This window comes from Monodelphis domestica, chromosome 3 (assembly GCF_027887165.1).
Source record: "Monodelphis domestica isolate mMonDom1 chromosome 3, mMonDom1.pri, whole genome shotgun sequence".
Lineage (NCBI taxonomy): Eukaryota > Metazoa > Chordata > Mammalia > Didelphimorphia > Didelphidae > Monodelphis > Monodelphis domestica.
In genome coordinates, this window is record NC_077229.1 from 224,101,384 (window position 1) to 224,121,104 (window position 19,721).

The following is a 19,721-nucleotide window of genomic DNA, read 5'->3' on the forward strand; positions in this document are numbered from 1 at the left end:
TAAACCTATAAGCAAGTTTGGGGAGTATTAACATTTTAACTTTGCTCAACCTGACACAAAGCCAGGAATATTCTCTTATTTGTTCAATCCTTTTTTGTCTTCTGTCAAAATTAGTTTGACATTGTCCTTAAACAGGTCTTCTGTATGCCTAGACAAGTCAATGTCCTCAATATTTTTGTTATTATAAAGGGTACTTTTCTTAGTATTAAAAGTATAAAAAAATACAGATGATTGTGTATGTTTATCAGAATGAGTTCTTTTAATAAACAAATTGTCATTTCCAAGTCTTTGATGCACAATTCTTGATAACTCTTAGGAATATCTTCAAATTCCCCAAGAACTATTGAGAACATGTTCCCCCAAATATTCACATTTTTTTTCAGTGATTCATTCAACAAACATTAAGCCCTTATTTTAGTGCACAGTTCTGTGCAAAGTGCTAGGAAAGATATAAAGTTTAAGGAAGATATGGTCCCTGCCCCCAGGAACTTACAAAGGTGACAACAGTTACCAGGCCAACCTTACAAATAAGTATCCAAGTTACCTTTAACTTTCACTCTTGGAAATAGGAGGATAAAAGAAGACAGGAAACCATGTGGCTTTCTCTTGTGCTATACAACAGCTCAACTCAGTGTCTCAATTCCATTCACCAAAGAGGGTTGTATTAGCAGATTTGTGAGAGGCTGTGCTATAATGCAGGTATCAAATTTTATTTTTACTTAACACATGCAGGTTATGACAATCAAGCAAAAAAGAATAGAAGCTGAAGACTCGGCCAATTCTTATCCAGTCAGATAATCAGAAGACACATATAGAGAACATATTTCCATTGAATTAGTTCACAGGACTTTCTTTAGGTTGTTAAATTCAGCACGCATTTAAAATGTGCAGTTTCACATAGTGCATTCCTGCTCTAAAATTATGATTTTGAATATTTTTTATGAGATAAATGTATGTGATTATGATTATAATGAATGTAAAGTACTAAGATTCCTTTTTGCTTACTGCATAAAAAGTAATTACAATCAAATGCATGTGCACAAAGAGCAGTAGGTATCTCCACAGGATAATTTATATGGTTGTCTTGAGACTTCTTCTCAGCTAAGTGGCAAGAAAAGAGAAATAATATGTATAATAAGATCTAAATTGGATTTGTGCTTATGGAACAAGTTCTGTTAGCATTAGGACATACCAGAAATGCACCAACTGCCAATTAAAGGAGGAAGGGAAAACCATTGAATGCTCTGAATTACATAATAGTTTATGTTATTCTTCCTTCTAAGAGGGAGCTGGACCATCTCAGGAGGAAGCAATTTCCTGTGCTTGGAAAAATTAAATGGATCCCTAAGTCCTGTAGGGTCATCTAAAAGTAGTCAGAAGAATAGCAATCTGTTGAGGAATAGTGAGCGGGCTATTTGACAGTGTAACACAAAACATAGAAAGGTCTGCCATCTTTCTAGGGCATGTATCTGGGGCAGGATGGAAAGCCTCCCAAATCTTGTCAAATATGGCAACCCCTGAGGGAACTTTCCAAAAGGGATCATTGTAGATATGCAAGGAACTCACTGATGGATTTTAGCTTTTTGTCTGTTTGTTTTTAAAGAAACAAGGAAGACTGGGCAGATAACTAAAAGTTCAGTGTAAAAGAATAGTGGTCTACAAAAAACTGGCTGCCCAATGTCAAATTATCTGAAGCCAAAGGAAATAAGCATTTACTAAGTACCCACAATGTGCCAGACACTATGCCAAATGCTTTACAAAGATTTCCTCATTTGATCCTCACAACCCTGTAAGGTAGGTACTATTATTACCTCCATTTTAGAGTTGAGGAAACTGAGGCAGAATGAGGTTAAGTGACTTGCCAAAGGTCTTACAGCTTAGACATTGTCTGGGACTGTAAATTGAACTCATGTTTCTGACTCCAGGCCCAGAGTTCTATCCACTCTACCATCTAAATGCCTATGTTGGCATGGAAAGTGGGGGGAGGGAGGTAAACCACTATTTGAGGCAGTTGAACAATGATATAGTATAACAGTAAAAAGCAAAAAGACTGGATTGCTTAGCTCTTTTTTTTAAATCTTCTGCTTCCTCTACCAGGGAAGATGATATTTGGCCTGGACAGGGCATAATATTGTCTACAGTGAATTGAATTTCAAGGTAGCTAGACAATAAGGGTACACTAGCTGCCCTTGATGAAGTCCCCAAGTCCCAATTAATATATCCCAAGATACTGAAAGAACTGGCAGATGTGATTGGTGGGCCATTAGACTAGAGAACAATCAATGTGAAGGAATGGATAGTGCATTGAACTTAGAATCCAGATAATTTGAGTTCCAAACCTGTCTCAGAAACTAATGGGTGATATCTAACATCCCTTTAGATTCCAAATCTATTCATTAAAAGGGTGTGAACGTCCAGAAAGGGAAATGGTGATCACTAAGAGTCAGAGTGACTTTATGAAGAAATCATACCAAACTAACCTCTTTCTTTCTTTCTTTCTTTCTTTCTTTCTTTCTTTCTTTCTTTCTTTCTTTCTTTCTTTCTTTCTTTCTTTCTTTCTTTCTTTCTTTCTTTCTTTCTTTCTTTCTTTCTTTCTTTCTTTCTTTCTTTCTTTCTTTTTTTTTTTGCAACTGGGTCACTCTATTGATAGCTCCCAGGAATGTTGTAGAAATAGTCTGTTAACAATGATATTATCCTTGAAAACAAGATTTAATTCAATAATCATTTAGTAAGTGTTTACCATAGGTAAAGCACTGTGCTAGGTATTAGTAATGCAAAGGATAACAACAAAAAACAATTCCTGTTCCCAAGTAGGTCACTTTCTTCCATATGAAGAGACAGCAGACAAGAAAAGCACAGTTAGGGAGATCTGGAACTCCATAAATGGTCATACTCAGAGAAGACTCATTAACACTTTAGTGTCAACTAGAGGTAGGTATATAATGGAGTGTTTCAAGGATTTGTTCTTAGCCCAATTCCACTCAACATTTTCCTCAAGTAATTCCATACAGGCACAGTTGTGCTTATGAAATAGGGAAATGACCTAAATCTATGAAGCATAGCTGGCATGTTGAATGAGAATAAAGAATCAGGAATATTTCAGTGGGTAGAATGGCAAGGGGGGAGGGGGGGTGAGTGGCAAAAGTAATAAGATTAAATGAAGATAAATGTAGTTTTGTCCGGGTTTAAAAAAATCAGCTTTGCAAATAGGAAATAGGGGAGATGTGCCTAGAAGACAACTCATGTGAAAGAGATTAGGGGTTTCTTAGTGGCCTCCAAACTCAATTTAAGTCAACAGTGTGATATGGAAGCCCAAAAAACAAGAATGCTATCTATAGGGTACTTTAAGCAGCAGCACAGAACCCAGACCAAGGGAGATGACAAGCTCCTAAAATTGTGCCTTAGTCAAATTATATTTGGAAGTGTTCTGTTCTGGATCTAATGTTTTAGGAAAGATAGACAATCTAGACTGCTTTCATAGAGGGCAAAAAGGATGCTGAGAGAATTGAGAATACTTCTCTTTAAGTATTTGAATGGTCATCACAACTAGGAATGATTAGTCTTCTATTGGGCCCCAGAGGACAAAAGTAGGAGCTAGGGATGGGAGTGGCTGCAGAACAGATTTATATTTGATGTAAGAAAAAACTTCCCAACAATCAAACAGTGTCAACAGTGGAATGGGTATCAGTTGAATGATCTCTCACTGGAGGTCTTTGAGTAGAGTGCCTGGAAGACCATTTGTCAGAGATCTGTAGAGGGGATTCTTCTTCAGGTATAGGTGCAACTAGAAAGATGCAACAGATTTTTTAGCAATTCAAGATTCTGTGAAAAATGGAAGATAGGTGGCAGTGGGGTGGGGATGGAGAAGGTGAGAATGGAAAGTCTACAGGCCCAGAAATCAATTACTACCAATAATCAGCTGCCTGACTAGGCAAGTCACAACTTTTTCTGAGCCTGTGATTTCTCTGTAAAATGAAGGAATTGGGTAAGTTGGATTTTAAATTTACTTCCATTTTGACACTTCATTTGTTGATTGGAACCAAACACTAAATGTGCCACTTTGTTCCTTTCCTAGTATGCATCAATATCTTGTATTAATTTTTACATATCAAAATTGATGTGTAGAATCTTCTTTTAAACATAATCAGAAAATTCATAAACCAGAATAAAAAAGCAAAAGAGTCTGGCTCTTTGTGCCTTCTGTTGGTATATTTAAGAGTATGGTGTGCTCATAATTTATCAAATACTTGGCAATTATTCTAAGCAATATGACATAATCAGACTCAGAGAGGTTGCCATCTCTCTATAGTTAAAAATAAACCCAAGTCTTAGCCATTATTTTGCTCATTTTGTATAGGAGACTTTAGGCTAAAATTTTTTACTTTTGCTTTATGATTTTTAAAGAAAGATTAACATTTCCTCATTCCTAACATCCAGAGTTTTTTGGTTCACTGAAGTTATGCTGAAATTGGTAGCTTCACACATTTAAGAACATAAGGATACCAGGATTCAGCTCGATGGAACAGTAACACAAACATTATAAACTTGTGTGAAAAAGCAGTTTCCTATATTCTAATATCTGATACATAAAAATCTACTTTGTGTCAGCCACCATCCCACAGATGTTCTGAGTACAGCTACAAAAATAACTTGCCTAGCATGAACTGCACTGCTAACTAATTTTTGGCTGAACACAAAGCGGGGGCATCAAGGAGGTGAACTGGGTTTTCAATCCAGAGTTTCTTTAAAATGAAAAGTAGCTATTTTTATTATTATTATTAAATCCATGCTTATGAAGATTTTCCCCTCAGTTCCAACAAATAAAAACATGGTCCCCTAAACAGGAGCCTTTTAAAAAGGTACATTTTGCTTGCACCTGTTCTCCCAAGAAGCACATTGGTGCTTCTCCTATTTGAGTCAATTTCCCAGTATGTGAAATTTTGATGCAGGACTCTCCATCCTTTCCCTGAAGTTGCCCTTTGGTTGTTTTACACAGCCATCTATGTTCTTTTATTTGTCAATACACAGTAGAGCAAAACCAAATGAAAATATCCAGTCGCTGCTTTATCTTAAGTTGAATCAAACCAAGAACAACAGGGTGGGAAAAGTGTGAGAGTAGAAAATATACAAAATATTCAAGCAAAGTTGTACAAAGCCAGTCTAAAAATATCATTAGTGCAAATCCATTTGTCATTCATATTCTTCAGAATAAATAGTTGATGGAATCCCATCACAGGTTCTTCATCTACCTTTGGAAAAAAATGGGGGAAAGTTATTCTGTGTCATTTGGCTTTTTAAATAAGTTCTTTGCTGACTTTTTTTGATATCACCATAATTTCCCCAAGTATCCTTCTCCTCTCTCTCATCCTCCCAGAAAGCCAACCCATATAACAAATATATTTTAAGACAAAGATAGAAAAAAGTAAAAATCATAGCTAATCAATATATTGAAAAAAGTCTGAAAATATGTACAATGTACATTTATGGACCTTTTCCCTCTGGATAGGGATTAAATGGAGATGTCTTCTCATATCACTTCCTTCAAGCCATGTGCACTTTTTCTAAATTTTGAAATATTGATTTTCTATTTATTTCATGATTGTCCTATTCACTGTATTATTGTACTCACTGTAGATATTTTTAGTTCTTATATAGTGTTTTAAATGGCATCTAACCACCATCACTAGGAATAAAATGCTCATCATTCTCAAACTGTAAGAGAAGAATATATTCCTCATATTTCCCTTCTTAATAAAATATTTCTTGCTGACCCAAGAGAGAAAGCTTCTATAATTTGCTGTGGTTTTTTTAAAAAGAGGGGATCTGTATATCAGAAGTATATTTCATTGTGATGATCCCCCTTTCCACAACCTTAAAAAACATTTTTATGTTTCACATCTTTGTTGAATGAAAAACACTAATTCTCATCACTCCCTCACCCCCAATATCAAGTCTCCACAATCATTTCATTTGCCCTACTTTGTACATTCCTTGGTTTCATTAACTTTTCTGAAGCATGGTAATAAAGACTGCAGTATTTCAGATGTGGTTTATTAATAAGGGAAGGATGATGTTTTTCATACTTGTTTTGATGCCTATTATTGACAGCATAGAGGGTCAATGTTCTCAGGAAATCATCTAGAGCAACTACATTGTTCTTGCTCTGAATTATTTATGTTGGCTCAGAATCTTTCCTTTTTACTTATAATTTGGATTCTTTACTCATAAATGCATAGACTTATAACATCTGGTATTTTAGTCCTCATTACTTTAGCACCTTCAAAGTTCTGGAGATTTTCCTCTTTCAAATCAAACATCATCTTTTTATCCTTAAATACATTTGTCCCATGGATTGTCAAAGTCATTGCACACTGTTTTTCAAAGTATTTTTGGACTTTTCTAATTTCTAGTTTATATCTAATCCTGGGGCTTCCCTTTTCTCATGTGACATTTTAATTTTTTAAAGGAAATATATTTTTCTTTTTATTTCAACAGCCTCTAGATTACTATTAGTTGGCCCTAAATCCATTGCACAATTTCCCCCCAAGATTTTAATATAACGCTTAAATAGTCTTCAGGCTTTTTGTGGGTTATGGACTCCTTCAACTCCACATCTCTATCTTTTCCCCAAACATTTGTATTTTTCCTTTATTTCCCTTCATGACATTAAATAACCACCAGATGTCTTGGTTTTCTCTTTTCTGCTATGATTAATTTACCTGTCAACTCCTAGACCAGTTTCTATTCACTAATTAATCCCAAATCTAGTAAATTTCCCTTCTATTTTGTCCTAAACTTCATTTGAGGCATATATAGGTAAAGCTAAAAGGTTTGATAACATGTATTCAAGGAGCTAAGACAAGTTATTCATAGTCATGGTGATAAATTACCTTACGCAAAGGCTAAGGTGTTTATAGCAAAGTTTCAGTAACCTACCATGTATTATCTGATAATGCAAGTAGAAATAAAATAAATAAGGTTAATAGGCAAACAAAGATCTTAAGGGGTTTAATGAGGGCCCTTAAGAGCCAATGAAAAGATGGTAAGTTCTGAGATCAACAAATGATGTATGTATGTATGTATGTATGTATAGAGGGATTGCCAATAAAGTAATGAGAAAAAGAGAAGCAATAACAAAGAAAATTTCATACTTACCCAAATTCTTATATGCATAAAGTAGCACTGACTTCTAAAAATCCTTACCTTTAACTGACCTACAACCATACTAAGGATACAGTTATCTGGAGCTGGTTGGTGATCTTGAGATGTGATACTGTGCTGGATTTTTTGGAATGGAAGATTCTGATAAGAAGGGGAGAAATACAAACAAAATATTTCTATTTCAAATAAGCAAACATTAAATTTTACATGAGCAAAAACAACAAATGGTACATTTACTTAGGAGTTAACATTAAATTCCTTGATTATTTTTAGGTGGTCTAACATATGGTCTTTCCATAGGCTATATAGCCAACGGTCTCTTGTGTTTAAAAATATACCTGGGGGGCAGCTAAATGGCTCAGTGGATAAAGACCCAAGCCTAGAGATGGAAAGTCCTGGGTTCAAATATAACCTCAGATACTTCCTGTGTGACCCTGAGCAAGTCACTTAACTCAAATTGCCTAGTCCTTACTGTTCTTTTGTCTTGGAACCAATACTTAGTATTGATTTTAAGACAGAAGGTAAAGGTTAAAAAAAAAATCTACCTAACTGCAGCACAGTCTCTCTTCTTTCAGCAGCATCTGGCAGTAAAGGTCTTGATTAACCAAAGCAGGGATACCATAAATCAATCAATCAATATTTATTAAGTAGCTACTATATTATAGACACTGTGCTAAGTGCTGGGGATACAAAAAGGCACAAGACAACTGCTGCCCCCATGAAGCTTACAATCAAATAGCAGAGGGAGGACAACATTCAAATAATATATATAAAGCAAGCTATATACAAGATAAATAGCAAATAATTAAAAGAGTGAGGACACTGGAATTATGCAACAAATTGGGTAGGGAATGGCACACATTTTTTTAAAGGCTCATGTTGGGGATCATGTTGGGAGAAATATTTATATATTGGTTCTTGTTAAAACCTCAAAATAAATATTTCTTCAAAAAGCTAACCTGGGGGGCAGCTGGGTAGCTTAGTGGATTGAGAGCTAGCCCTAGAGATGGGAGGTCCTAGGTTCAAATCTGGCCTCAGACACTTCCCAGCTGTGTGACCCTGGGCAAGTCACTTGACCCCCATTGCCTAGCCCTTACCACTCTTCTGCCTTGGAGCCAATACACAGTATTGACTCCAAGACAGAAGGTAAGGGTTTAAAAAAAAAAAAGCTAACCTGACTATTAAATGGTTAAATGGATCTGGGTGTGGACCCCTAACATAGGGGAACACAACAAGTAAGGGCTTAAGCGAATGGCATAGATGAAACATTCCCCAAACCCTTAATAGCATATACAGAAAACCCTGAGAAACATGTGAAAAAATAAGACTTCATTTTCAGATAGTGGAGGCCCAAGTAATCACCACTGCCTACTTAAAAATAAAGGACTAGAGTCTAAGGAAGCAGAATGGTACAGGAAAAGGGACTTGAGAATTGAAGTCAGAGGACCTTAGTTCAAATCCCAGTTCTGCCATTTGATAACTATGGGAACAAACTTTGGGCAAGTCACTCATTCTCTACGGGTCTCAAGTTCATCATTTGCAAAAAGAAGGGTTGACCCAAATGGCCTCTGAGGTCACCTTTAACCCTAAATATATGATCCTATGAGAACTATTTCTTCAACATTTTGGTGAAGCTCATCAACAAATGGTTTGCCACCAAGGAATGAACTTTCTTGGCCAGAGCACTCAGGAATTATCTAAAATCAAGCAGTCAGTTAGCAAACATTTATTAAACATTTACTATCTGCCAGAATCTATGCTAGGGTTGGAGGTACAAAAAAAGGCAAAAATTATCCCTGTCCTCAAGAAATTCATATTCTAATGGACCATAAATGATGCAAATAACTATGTATATAAAAGATGTATACAGTGTAAATGGAAAGTAATCTTGGAGTGAAGACACTAGAAAATAAGAAGCCTAGAAAAGTTACAAGTCAGCAGTAGGCTTTAGGAACAACTGAGTTGGCAGCAATGGTTCTAGTATTCTCAGCCCACAGAAGATAACAGAGTGCAGACAACTAGTCAAAGGGAGATTACAAGAGTCACTTTTCTGGCAGTGGGTTCAAAAATCTGGAGCACTGTCTATATGTGGATCTAGGCTTTAGCCTTGGATGAGGAAGAACACTAGTACACAAGAGCTTGAAGCCATAGGGGAGCAGGACCCTGGTCACAGTTTCAAGGTGGAAAAGGGTACTTGTGGTTACTTACACAAAACCAAAGCACAGGCTCTCTTTAGAGAATACTACTTGGAAGAACTGAAAAACTACAGAATCCCCAGAAATAGTTCTGAAAACAGGAGCACAAAATCCATGAAATTTGGGAGATTGCCCCTTCATCCTAGGAGCAGAGATCAACTTTAACATAAGATGAAATATCAAGAAATAGACTGAAAAAAATGATCAAACAACAAAAAATAACCTGGCTATAGAAAGTTACTATGATGGGGACAGTCAAAACATATATTCAGAAGAAGACAATAAAATCAAAATAACTATATCCAAAGACTCAAGGAAAAATGTTAATTGATCTCAAGTCACAAAAGAATTCTTAGAAGAACCCCTTAAAGATTTTTAAAATTAAGTAGGAGAAGTAGAGGGAAAATTGGGAAAAGAAATGAGAGTGATGCAAGCAAAAGGAAAAATGTCAATAGCTTGGTAAAGGTGGCACAAAAAAATAAAGAAAATAACACTGTAAAAAACAGAAGAGGTCAGAATGGTACAAGAGGCAGAAAAATCCACTGAAGGGAACTCCTTGAAAAGCAGAATTGTTCAAATGGAAAAGGAGATATAAAAACTCATAGTTCCTGAAAAATTAGAAGTGAGAGAGCAGAAGTTAATGACTCTATGAGATATCAACAAACAATAAAACAAAATCAAAAGAATGAAAAAATCCCAGAGCTCCCAGTCCAAAAAGAAAATACTGTAAGCAGCCAGAAAGAAACCATTCAAATAGCATGGAGTCAAAATCAGGATAAAATAAGAGTTAGCAGCTTTTACACTAAAGAATTAGAAATCTGGAAAATTAGAAAAGACTCAGTATGAAAATGGTTTCAAACACCAAACAGAGGTCTTTGATCCTGGGGGAAAACAGGGAATCGTTGAAGTTTATTGCATAGTGAGGGGGAGATCATAATGGTCAAATTTGTGCTTTTAGGAAAATCATATTGGCAGCCAAGAGATAGACTAAAGCATGGAGACCAACTAGAAATCTGCTGCAATAGTACAGCCAAGAGGGGATGAAGATTCTAGGCAGGTAGCTCTGTAAATTGTGGGAAGGGAATGTTTATAACTGGATATAAAAGGTGAGTCCAAGTGGGAAGTTACAGATGAAATTTAATATAATCTGTATTCTCAGACTAGATGGGCTTTATAGGAAAATTGAGAAGAGGGGAAATATAATAAACTCTGTTTTGGATCTGCTGGGTTTCATATGTCTATGATCTATTCAGTTTGAAATGTCCAAAAGGCAATTGATTATGTAGTACTAGAACTCAGGAGAGAGACTAGAACTAGATACATAAATTTGATAATTATATGAGTAAAGATGATCATTGAAACCACAGGAGCTGATGAGAACACCCATGGAGAGTGTGTAGAGAAGGGCCCAGGACAGAGCCTTGCAAGATACCCAAACTTAGCAACTGTGACCTGGATAAGGAACTACCAAAGTAAATTAAGAAGGAATGATACAATAGGAAGTTGTTGTTGATATTGCTGTCCATCCTTCATTTTTAAAGAGGTCCGATAACACCACAGAAGATATCTTGACTCTTTCAGGAATTGGATTTAAGTGAGGCAGAATTGCACTTCATCAGCCTCACTCTCTCTTCTGGAGTTATTCAAGTTTAATGCTGAGTCAAAAGTCAGGATGACTGGCAATAGCCCAGGATTCCATGGACCACCTTGGCAGCCTTAATGTCTGACCAAACACTCCATAGTACCTATTTTAGATGCCTTCTTGGCCATTGGAATAAATTGTTCTCATCTTACCCTTCCAATGGGGGAATTCTTCACATGCTCAGGGCAGACATCCCCCTAACTCATTGATGGCTTTTGAGGTCTGTTGGCTACCCTCAACCTGGTTTATACAGTGTACCATATTATGGCTGCTATGCTTGCACATATCCTCCCTAAGACAGAATACAAATTTCTGCAGCATGCATAGCCCTAAAGAATCAAGGTAACTCTGCAGGTTCATTACAGGTTACTCTTCACACATACGAAGTTCTAGCCAGACTGGTCTATTAGCTGTACCCTACACACAAAGTTATATTTACCATCTCCATGCCTTTGTAAAGGCCATCTCCACAGATGGAATAGACTCTCTCCTCACCTCCACCTGGTAGGATCCCATACTTCCTGCAAGGCTCATCTTAAATGCCACCTCTACTTAAAGGAGGCCTGCCCTTATCCTGCCCATTACATTATTACCTCCACCAATCATTTTTATTTACTAAGTATTTTTTGGTATTTATGTATCTTATTATTTCCTCCATAAGACTGGAAGCCCATCAAGGGCAGGTATTGGTGGTTTTGTGTTGTAATTTTTTTTTTATTAACCGCGGTTTAGCATAGTGCCTGGCATTTAGAAAACACCTAATAAATGTTTGTTGAATGAATTTTTAAAAAGTCACAGGTGAGAGTGGAGTTCCAGGTAGACACCATAGGTGGATGAGCAGCCCTGAAATGGGCTTGGTAAGCCCTCACACCAAAGGTGCTAGTCCTTCCTGAACTCCCATGCAATAATAGGCTGTAGGAGAACCATTAAAGTATGTCATGAAAACCTTGAGAGGTGAAAATAGCCAAGAGAAAATATTCAACAGTGTGAAAAACTGCAGAGAAGAAAAGGATGAAGACCAAGAAAAGACCTTTGGCAATTAAGAGGATTGTTTCTTTCCATAAATTAGAAAACTACTAAACAAATTATGGTATATGAATGTAATGGAATACTGTCATGGCCTGGAAAATGACAAAAAGAATGGTTTCAAAGAAACTTGGGAAAACTTGTATGAACTAATGAAGAGGAAGTGAACAGAACCAGGAGAATAATTTATGTAATAACAATCTAATACAGACAAACAATTCTGAAAGATATAAAAATTCTGATTGATGCAATGACCAACCATGATCTCAAGGATGCATACTACTGACTTCCTGAAAAAGGCCCATGATGCAGAATGAGACATATTTTGGCCAAGAACAGTTTGAGAATCTATTTTACTTGAATATGAATATTCTAAAAGTTGTGGGTTTCTTTTTCCAATGGGGGGGGGGTGGTGAGAGAGAAAACAAATGCTTATTAAAAGAAAAAATATTAAATATATAAGTTTATTTTTTAAAATCCTTGGTAACTTTTAAGAAAAAGTTCATCTGGATGTTGATATTGGAAGGCAAAATACAGAAGGTTTAGGAGTGAAAAAGAATGGGAAGGGAGGCATCAATTATAAACTGCTTTTGTATGGACCTTAGATGAAAACAGAGTGATATAGGATGACAAGTACTTGGATGATTATATCAAGTAAGAATTGGGTTGGTTTTTTTTTTAAGGGTGAGATAGCAATGGTTTTTTTTTTGTTTTTTTTTTTTGTAACAGCAGAGAGGGATGCAGAAGAGACTGAAAATAAGAGAGAAAGTGGAATGACAATGGGGTCAATTTGAGAAATCAGGAGGGAATGTGATCAAGGGTAAATGTAGAAGAGTTTGCCTTGGAAAGGAGAATGGCTACTTTTTTTGGACAGGAAAGGAGGATATCAGGGAAGAAGAGTGATATGAAATGGGAAAGACAGAGCATTTATTGGCAAATAGCTTCCGTTTTTTTCAGTGAAGTATGAAGTCCTCATCTCAGAAGATAAGGGAAGAGTGCTATGGGAGGAGTGCAAAAGAATAGAAAGTTTTAGCCACTGTGGTAAGTAGAAAAGCAAATCATTTAGAGAAATATAAAGAATTACCTTGTTACAGTGAAGGTCCAATCGAAATATGTGCCATAAATTTGTAGTGGAGTGGATCCAATCAGCACAATTTCATGATTTTTTCCAGTTCCATTCAGCAGCATGTGAAAAGGAAAGAAGGAGGTTTGGTTGTTGAAGGGAGCAATCCAAGACATGATCAGTGGTAGAACACAAAGGGAAAGAGATTCAAATGTTGAGGATAGTTGAAAGTTGGATTAATTACTTGAAAGACTGAAGATAGCTAAGACCAGGGAAAGAACTGAGGGATATAGGGATTGCAGGTCATGGTATGTATGAACAGCATTAGGGGCCATAAGACTATAAAGAAAGATGACAGATTTTCACTTTTATTCTATCTTTGTATTAATTTTTGTCTTTATTCTATCAAGCTAGTGATCTAACTTCATAGCTAATTGTGGAATGACTCCCACATTAATAACAAAGTCTTTTCTTCTCCCCTTCTAAGAGACCCATCCTATATAACAAATAGGATTTTACAAATTTTATTTGTTTGTTTGTCATAATAAGTTCCCAGGTATCTCTCTCCCTTCACTGTAGAAGGCATCATCTGACTATACACACACATTATACATGTATATATGGCTGTCATTGATATTTCTATTTATCAGCTCTTTCTCTGGAGGTGGACATAAACAAGACATTCTTCAAACAATAGTTCTCTTGCTGTTTCACTGTTCATATGTTCATGTAGGTCTTTTCATATTGTTTTTTTTTTAAATTAACCTGCCTGTCATTTCTTACAGTGCAGTAGTATTGTGTCATAATCGTATATCACCATCTGTTCAGCCATTCCCCAACTGATGGACATCCCTTCAATTTCTAGTTCTTTGCCACCACAAAGAGAGCCGCACTATTTGAGAACATATAGGTTCTTCTTTCTTCGTTATTATTATTAGTATTACCTTGGGAAACAGAACTAAACAAATAGTATTTTTTTTTAAAAACCCTTACCTTTTGTCTTAGAGTCAATACTGTGTATTGGCTCCAAGGCAGAAGAGTGGTAAGGGCTAGGCAATGGGGGTTAAGTGACTTGCCCAGGGTCATACAGCTGGGAAGTGTCTGAGGCCAGATTTGAACCTAGGACCTCCCATCTCTAGGCCTGGCTCTCAATCCACTGAGCCACCCAGCTGCCCCCAAATAGTATTTTTTAAAAGATAAAAAAAGAAATGAAAAAATGTAAAAGAAAATAAAATTAAGAGGAAAAAAACCAGCTTGACCTATCAACACAGTGAATAAAGTCTGAAAGCCTTACAATATGCAAAATCTGTGGACCTTCTACTTCCATGAAAGGGTAAGTTGGGGAGGGGGTCGCCTCATATCTCATCATTGAATCATACTTATTACTTTGCTATAATCAACTACTTCTCTTTTTAGCTTAAGTATATAAATTTCATCTGTATATAAGCTTTTCAGTTTCATATAATTTAAGTTTTTTATTTTTTGTTTTACAATTTTATCTACTGCCTAAAGGGCAGCTAAGTGGCTTAGTGGATAGAGAGCCAATCCTGACAGTGGGAGGACCTGGGTTCAAATATGACCTCAGATATGTTTTAGGCATTTAAGCCCTATACTACTTTTCTGCCTTGGAATCAGTACTTAGTATCAATTCTAAGATAGAAGGTAAGGGTTAAAAATAAAGGGAAAGAATATAGTGCCTATCCATAGTTCTGGAAAGCATAGGGTCTGCTTCTCTTTTAATTTTTTAACAATCGTTTCATGTTTAATATTAAGGCATATATTCATTTAGATTGTATTGTGGAATATTGTGTAAAATGTCAGTCTAACTCAAATTTCTGCCGGGCTGCTTTTTTTTCCCTTAGACAATTTGTTTTCCATTTTATCAAACACTGGGGGGGGGGGGGGGGGGGCAGCTGGGTAGTTCAGCGGATTGAGAGCCATGCCTAGAGACAGGAGGTCCTAGGTTCAAATCTGGCCTCAGACACTTCCCAGCTATGTGACCCTGGGCAAGTCACTTGACCCCCATTGCCTAGCCCTTACCACTCTTCTGCCTTGGAACCAATGCTCAGGATTGATTCCAAGATGGAAGGTAAGGGTTTCAAAAACAAAACAAAACACTAGATTATTGAGTTCCATTGTTTCTGATTCTCTATTTTTTAATCTGTTCCACTGCTCTATTTTAAAACTGATACCAGAAAGTTTTGATGACCACTACTTTCTAATATAGTTGGAGGTTCAGAAGTCTATTCCCCATTTATCCCTAGCTCTTTTCACCATTTCTCTTACTATTCTATGTCTTTTGTTTTTACAAATGAATTTTATTATTTTGTCAAGTTTTATAAACATCAAATATGTAAAATAACTTTGGCAATATTTAATCTTTATTTTTTTGTATAGTCATAAGCACTGAATATTTTTCCAGCTATTTACATTATTTGTTTCTTTAAGAAACCTTTTATAATGAAATCTATATAAATATTTTGTGTGCCTTGATGATCAATACCCAGATACTTTATGAATTTCGAGAAAGAAAAAAAAGGTAAGAGAGGAAAAAGATGCTTCAATTTGCATTTTGAATCCATCAGTTCTCTTTGAGGTGAATAGCTTGTTTCTTCATAAGTCTTTTGAAATTGTAATAGATCATTTTGTTGATCAGTTACTAAGTCTTTCAAAGCTGATTATTTTTTATTATATTGCTGTTACTATGCAAACTGTTTTCCTGGTTCTGTCTTTACTTTGCATCAGTTTATGCAAGTCTTCTAAGGTTTTTTCTAAGACCATTCTCTAAGATAATATTCTATCCTATTCACATACTTTAACTTGTTTAGCCATTCCCCAATTGATAAGCATTTCCTCAGTTTCTAATTTTTTAACATCACAAAAAGAGCTGCTACAAATGTTTTTATACAAAGGGATCCTTTTCCTCTTTCTTTGATCCCTTTGAGGTATAGTATTGATAATGCTGTTAGAGGATATACACTGGTTGGTAGTCATTTGAGTACAATTCCAAATTACTTTCCAGGATAGTCAAATTAGTTCACAGATTCATCAACAATGCATTACTATACCTGTTTCCCCATATTCTCTCATTTTTTTGTCATTTAATCCAAGTTTATGGGCGTAAGGTGGTACCTTAGAGTTATTTTAATTTGCATTTCTTTCATTATTACCATTTAGAGCATTTTTTCATATGACTTAGATTTGATTAAATATTTTACTTTGAAAACTATCTGTTTGCATCCCATGATCATTTATCTTTATTTTTTAAAAACCCTTATGAAATATAGATTCTAAGGCAGAAGAACAGAGAGAGTTAGCTATCTAGGGTTAAGTGACTTGTCCGGGGTCATGCAGTTAGGAAGTATCTGGTGCCAGATTCAAACCCAGGTCCTCCCAACTCTAGGCCTGGTGCTCTATCCATTGTGCTGCCTATCCACTCCTCCCTTGAACATTTATCAATTGGAGATTGGCTCTTCTTATAAATTTGATTAGAGTCCTCTCATATTTTGGAAATTAGACTTTTATCTAAGAAATGTGTATTAAGTTATTTTTCCAGTTTCTGGCTTTTCAGTTAATCTTAACTCTATTGGTTTTATTTGTGTAAAAACTTTAATATCATACTTCTAAAATTTCCAACAATATTCATTGAGGAAATTGAACTATAGTTTTCTTTCTTCGTTTTGAATTCCAATGGCATAGGTTATCTAAATCATATTTATTCTAGAGATGCAAATTAGGATTCCTTTACAAAATTTTCAAACAATGTATGTGATATAATAATTTATTTCATAATTATTGCTTTTATGTCTTCATTGGTTGTGAATTCACCTTTTTCATTTTTGATACTAGTAATTTAACTCTTTTTTATAAATTAAATTAGCTAATGTTTAATATGTTTTGTTGCTTTTTAAAAAAAATAGTTCCTGGTTTTATTTATTAGTTCAATTATTTTCTTTCTTCTAATTTTGTTCATTTATCCTTTGATTGTTAGGATTTCTATTTGGTTGCTATATTGGGGTTTTTAATTTGTTGTTTTTCTAGTTTTTTTTAAAGTTTCATAATCAATTTGTTGATTTGCCCTTCCTCTCTTTTAACGATGCATTTAGAGACACTTTCTCCCTAGGTACTGCTTTGTCTGCATCCCCAAGATTTTTGCATAATGCCTGACTATTGTCATTGTCTTTAATGAAATTATTAAATGTTTCTATGATTTGTTCTTTGACACTATCCCTCTTTCCGATATTTCAGAATTAAGTTATTTATATCTTCTATGCTTCAAAGATCCTTTATTAAAGACACTTTTTAGTGGATTATAGTCAGAAAAATAGATGCATTTACCATTTCTGCTTTTCTGCATTTGTTTGTAATGTTTTTATGCTGTAAAACATAACCAGTTGTGAAGATGCTACACAAAGCTGAGATAGGTATATTCCCTTTTATTTCCATTCAACATTCTACAGAAGCCTAGCATATTTAACTTCTAAAATACTATTATCTCCTTAATTTCTTTCTTGTGAAATTTTTGGTTAGATTTAACTAGATCTATTACCCTTTTAGTGTCTATTTCCTTCTATAACTCATTTAAATTTTCCTTTAAGAATTTGAATGCTATTCCATATACATATATGCTTAGTATTGGTTTTAATTCATTATTTATGGTACCTCTTAGCAAACTATAATTTAGCTATTTCGCTACTTAATTTTTATTTTTTTCTTATTTTTTAAAACCCTTACCTTAGGTATAGTTTTGCTTTTGCTTTGTATGAGATCATGATTTCCACTCCTGTCTTTTTCTAAACTTTAGCTGAAACATAATAGAGAATTCTGCATCATCTTCTTATTTTAACTGTATATCTTTTTCTTTCAAGTGTGTTTCTTATAAACATAAAAATATGGACTGCTTCATGAATTTGCATTTCATCATTGTGCAGGGACAATGCTAATCTTTTCTTTATTGTTCCAATTTTAGTATATAAATTGTCAAAATAAGCAACAATGAAGTTGATTTTTGAGAGTTTATTTTGTATCTGCTACTTTGCTGAAGCTATTGGTTTCAACTGGTATCTTTGCTGATTTCCTGGGATTTTCCAAGAATAGCGTCATCAAATCAATAGAGATAGTTTTATTTCTTCTTTACCTATCTTAATGCCTTTAATTCCTTTCTCTTATCTTTCTGCTATTGCTTCCATTTCCAGAATTATTTTAAATAATAGTGGGCAGTTTAGGAATTCTAGTTTTACTCCTATATTAAGGGAAAAAAGGTTCTATTGTATCTCCATTGCATATAAGGAATGCTTTTAGTATGAGATAGCTACCATTTTTTAAATGATATTAAGAAAGCTCTTAGGGGTAACTAGATAATGCAATGGATAGAGTAGATAGAGTTGGGAAGACCTGGTCTCAAATTTGGCTTTAGACACTTTTACCTGTGTGACCCTGAGGCAAGTTACTTAATCTCCAGTTGCCTAGCACTTACCCTTCTTCTGTCTTAGAATGGATACCAAGACAGAACCTAAGAAGAAAGATTTCTCCATGCCCTTATTTTGTAGAATTTTTAGCATAAGTGGGTGGGGTATGCTTTGCCAAAGGCTTTTCCTATACCTATTCAGGTAATCTTTTGGTTTTTAATGATTAATTATGTTCACCATTTTCCTAATGTTGAACCATCCTTGCATTCTAGTATAAATTCAACTTCGTTCTCTCCTGACTGACTTTAGGAGAATGGAACTTGCACCAGCTGGACACTGTGCTCTTTCTTAGGCTTAGGAGAGTGTAACTTAATACCTACACAGTTCTTCCCTTAACCCCCATCCCCACGGTGTCCTGTTTCCTCTGTCACAGTTCCCTGGTCCAGCAGTATAGAGCACTGTCATGCTGGTACTATTGCAGCCTGAACTGATTTCTGTCATTTAGAGTTGAGATCTCCCAGCACTAGCAATAGTGATGTCAGGGTATGGGGTTGAGCTCTATTTCAAACCCAGACATGCATTGATATGTTCAGGCCCTCTCCCTCTGCCTACAAAGAATTGTTTTCAAGAAATCATGCTGCTGTGCTGCTGGTTATTAAAGCCTCACAAATGTCTACAGCTCAGATCTTGGATTTCCACAGCACTGGAAAGAGAGAGGAGGGACTGGGGTGTGGAATTGCATTTTGTTGCATGCCTGTGAACTGTATTGCTTGTGCAGCCTTGCTTCTAAAAGCAGTGGGAAAGAGTAAAATCAAGTAAAGCATCAGTTCATGGAGTTTTTGTTGTTGTTGTTGTTTGAACCTTCTTTTGGGTTTCTGATTTCCTAGACCTGAAGTTGCTTTATTTATGATAAATAATTTCTATCTAGTACTCCATCTTTTTGGTCGCATGACCCAGAAGTCTCCTCTAAAGTTTTTTTCCTTGAAAAGAAATATTCCTATTATACAGAGATGTAAAGCTTCTGGATGTTCTATAAATTTTTGTCTTTTCTCACTCTTTACTCCCAGATCATATTGTCCATCATAAGTTCTCACATTTCCACCTTTACACTATAGATACTGAATAATAAAATAATGTTGATATAATTTGGAAGATTTTATTACATTTTTATAGTATGTTTCCATCTGTTTAACCTTTGCAACAAATGGAAGTACATAAGATACACT

The 19,721-nt window shown here is 35.4% G+C and overlaps 1 protein-coding gene and 1 non-coding gene across 5 annotated transcripts in view; both read right to left on the minus strand.

The window, feature by feature from the left end:
* Positions 1-240: 240 nt before the first annotated feature.
* Positions 241-19,721, minus strand: part of LOC100023754 (nuclear transport factor 2-like) — a 37,188-nt gene continuing 17,707 nt past the window's right edge. For all 4 annotated transcript variants that reach the window (XM_007487837.3, XM_007487833.3, XM_056823532.1 and 1 more), the window contains 2 exons: positions 7,204-7,302; positions 241-5,249 (listed from right to left, as the gene is read on the minus strand). In XM_007487837.3, the coding sequence (XP_007487899.1) occupies positions 5,136-5,249; positions 7,204-7,302 (213 nt within the window). In that variant the 3' untranslated portion in view covers positions 241-5,135. The remainder of the gene's footprint in view (positions 5,250-7,203; positions 7,303-19,721) is intronic.
* On the minus strand, positions 17,974-18,076 carry LOC130458583 (U6 spliceosomal RNA). Its single transcript, XR_008917999.1, has one exon. It is a non-coding gene; the product is annotated as a U6 spliceosomal RNA (small nuclear RNA).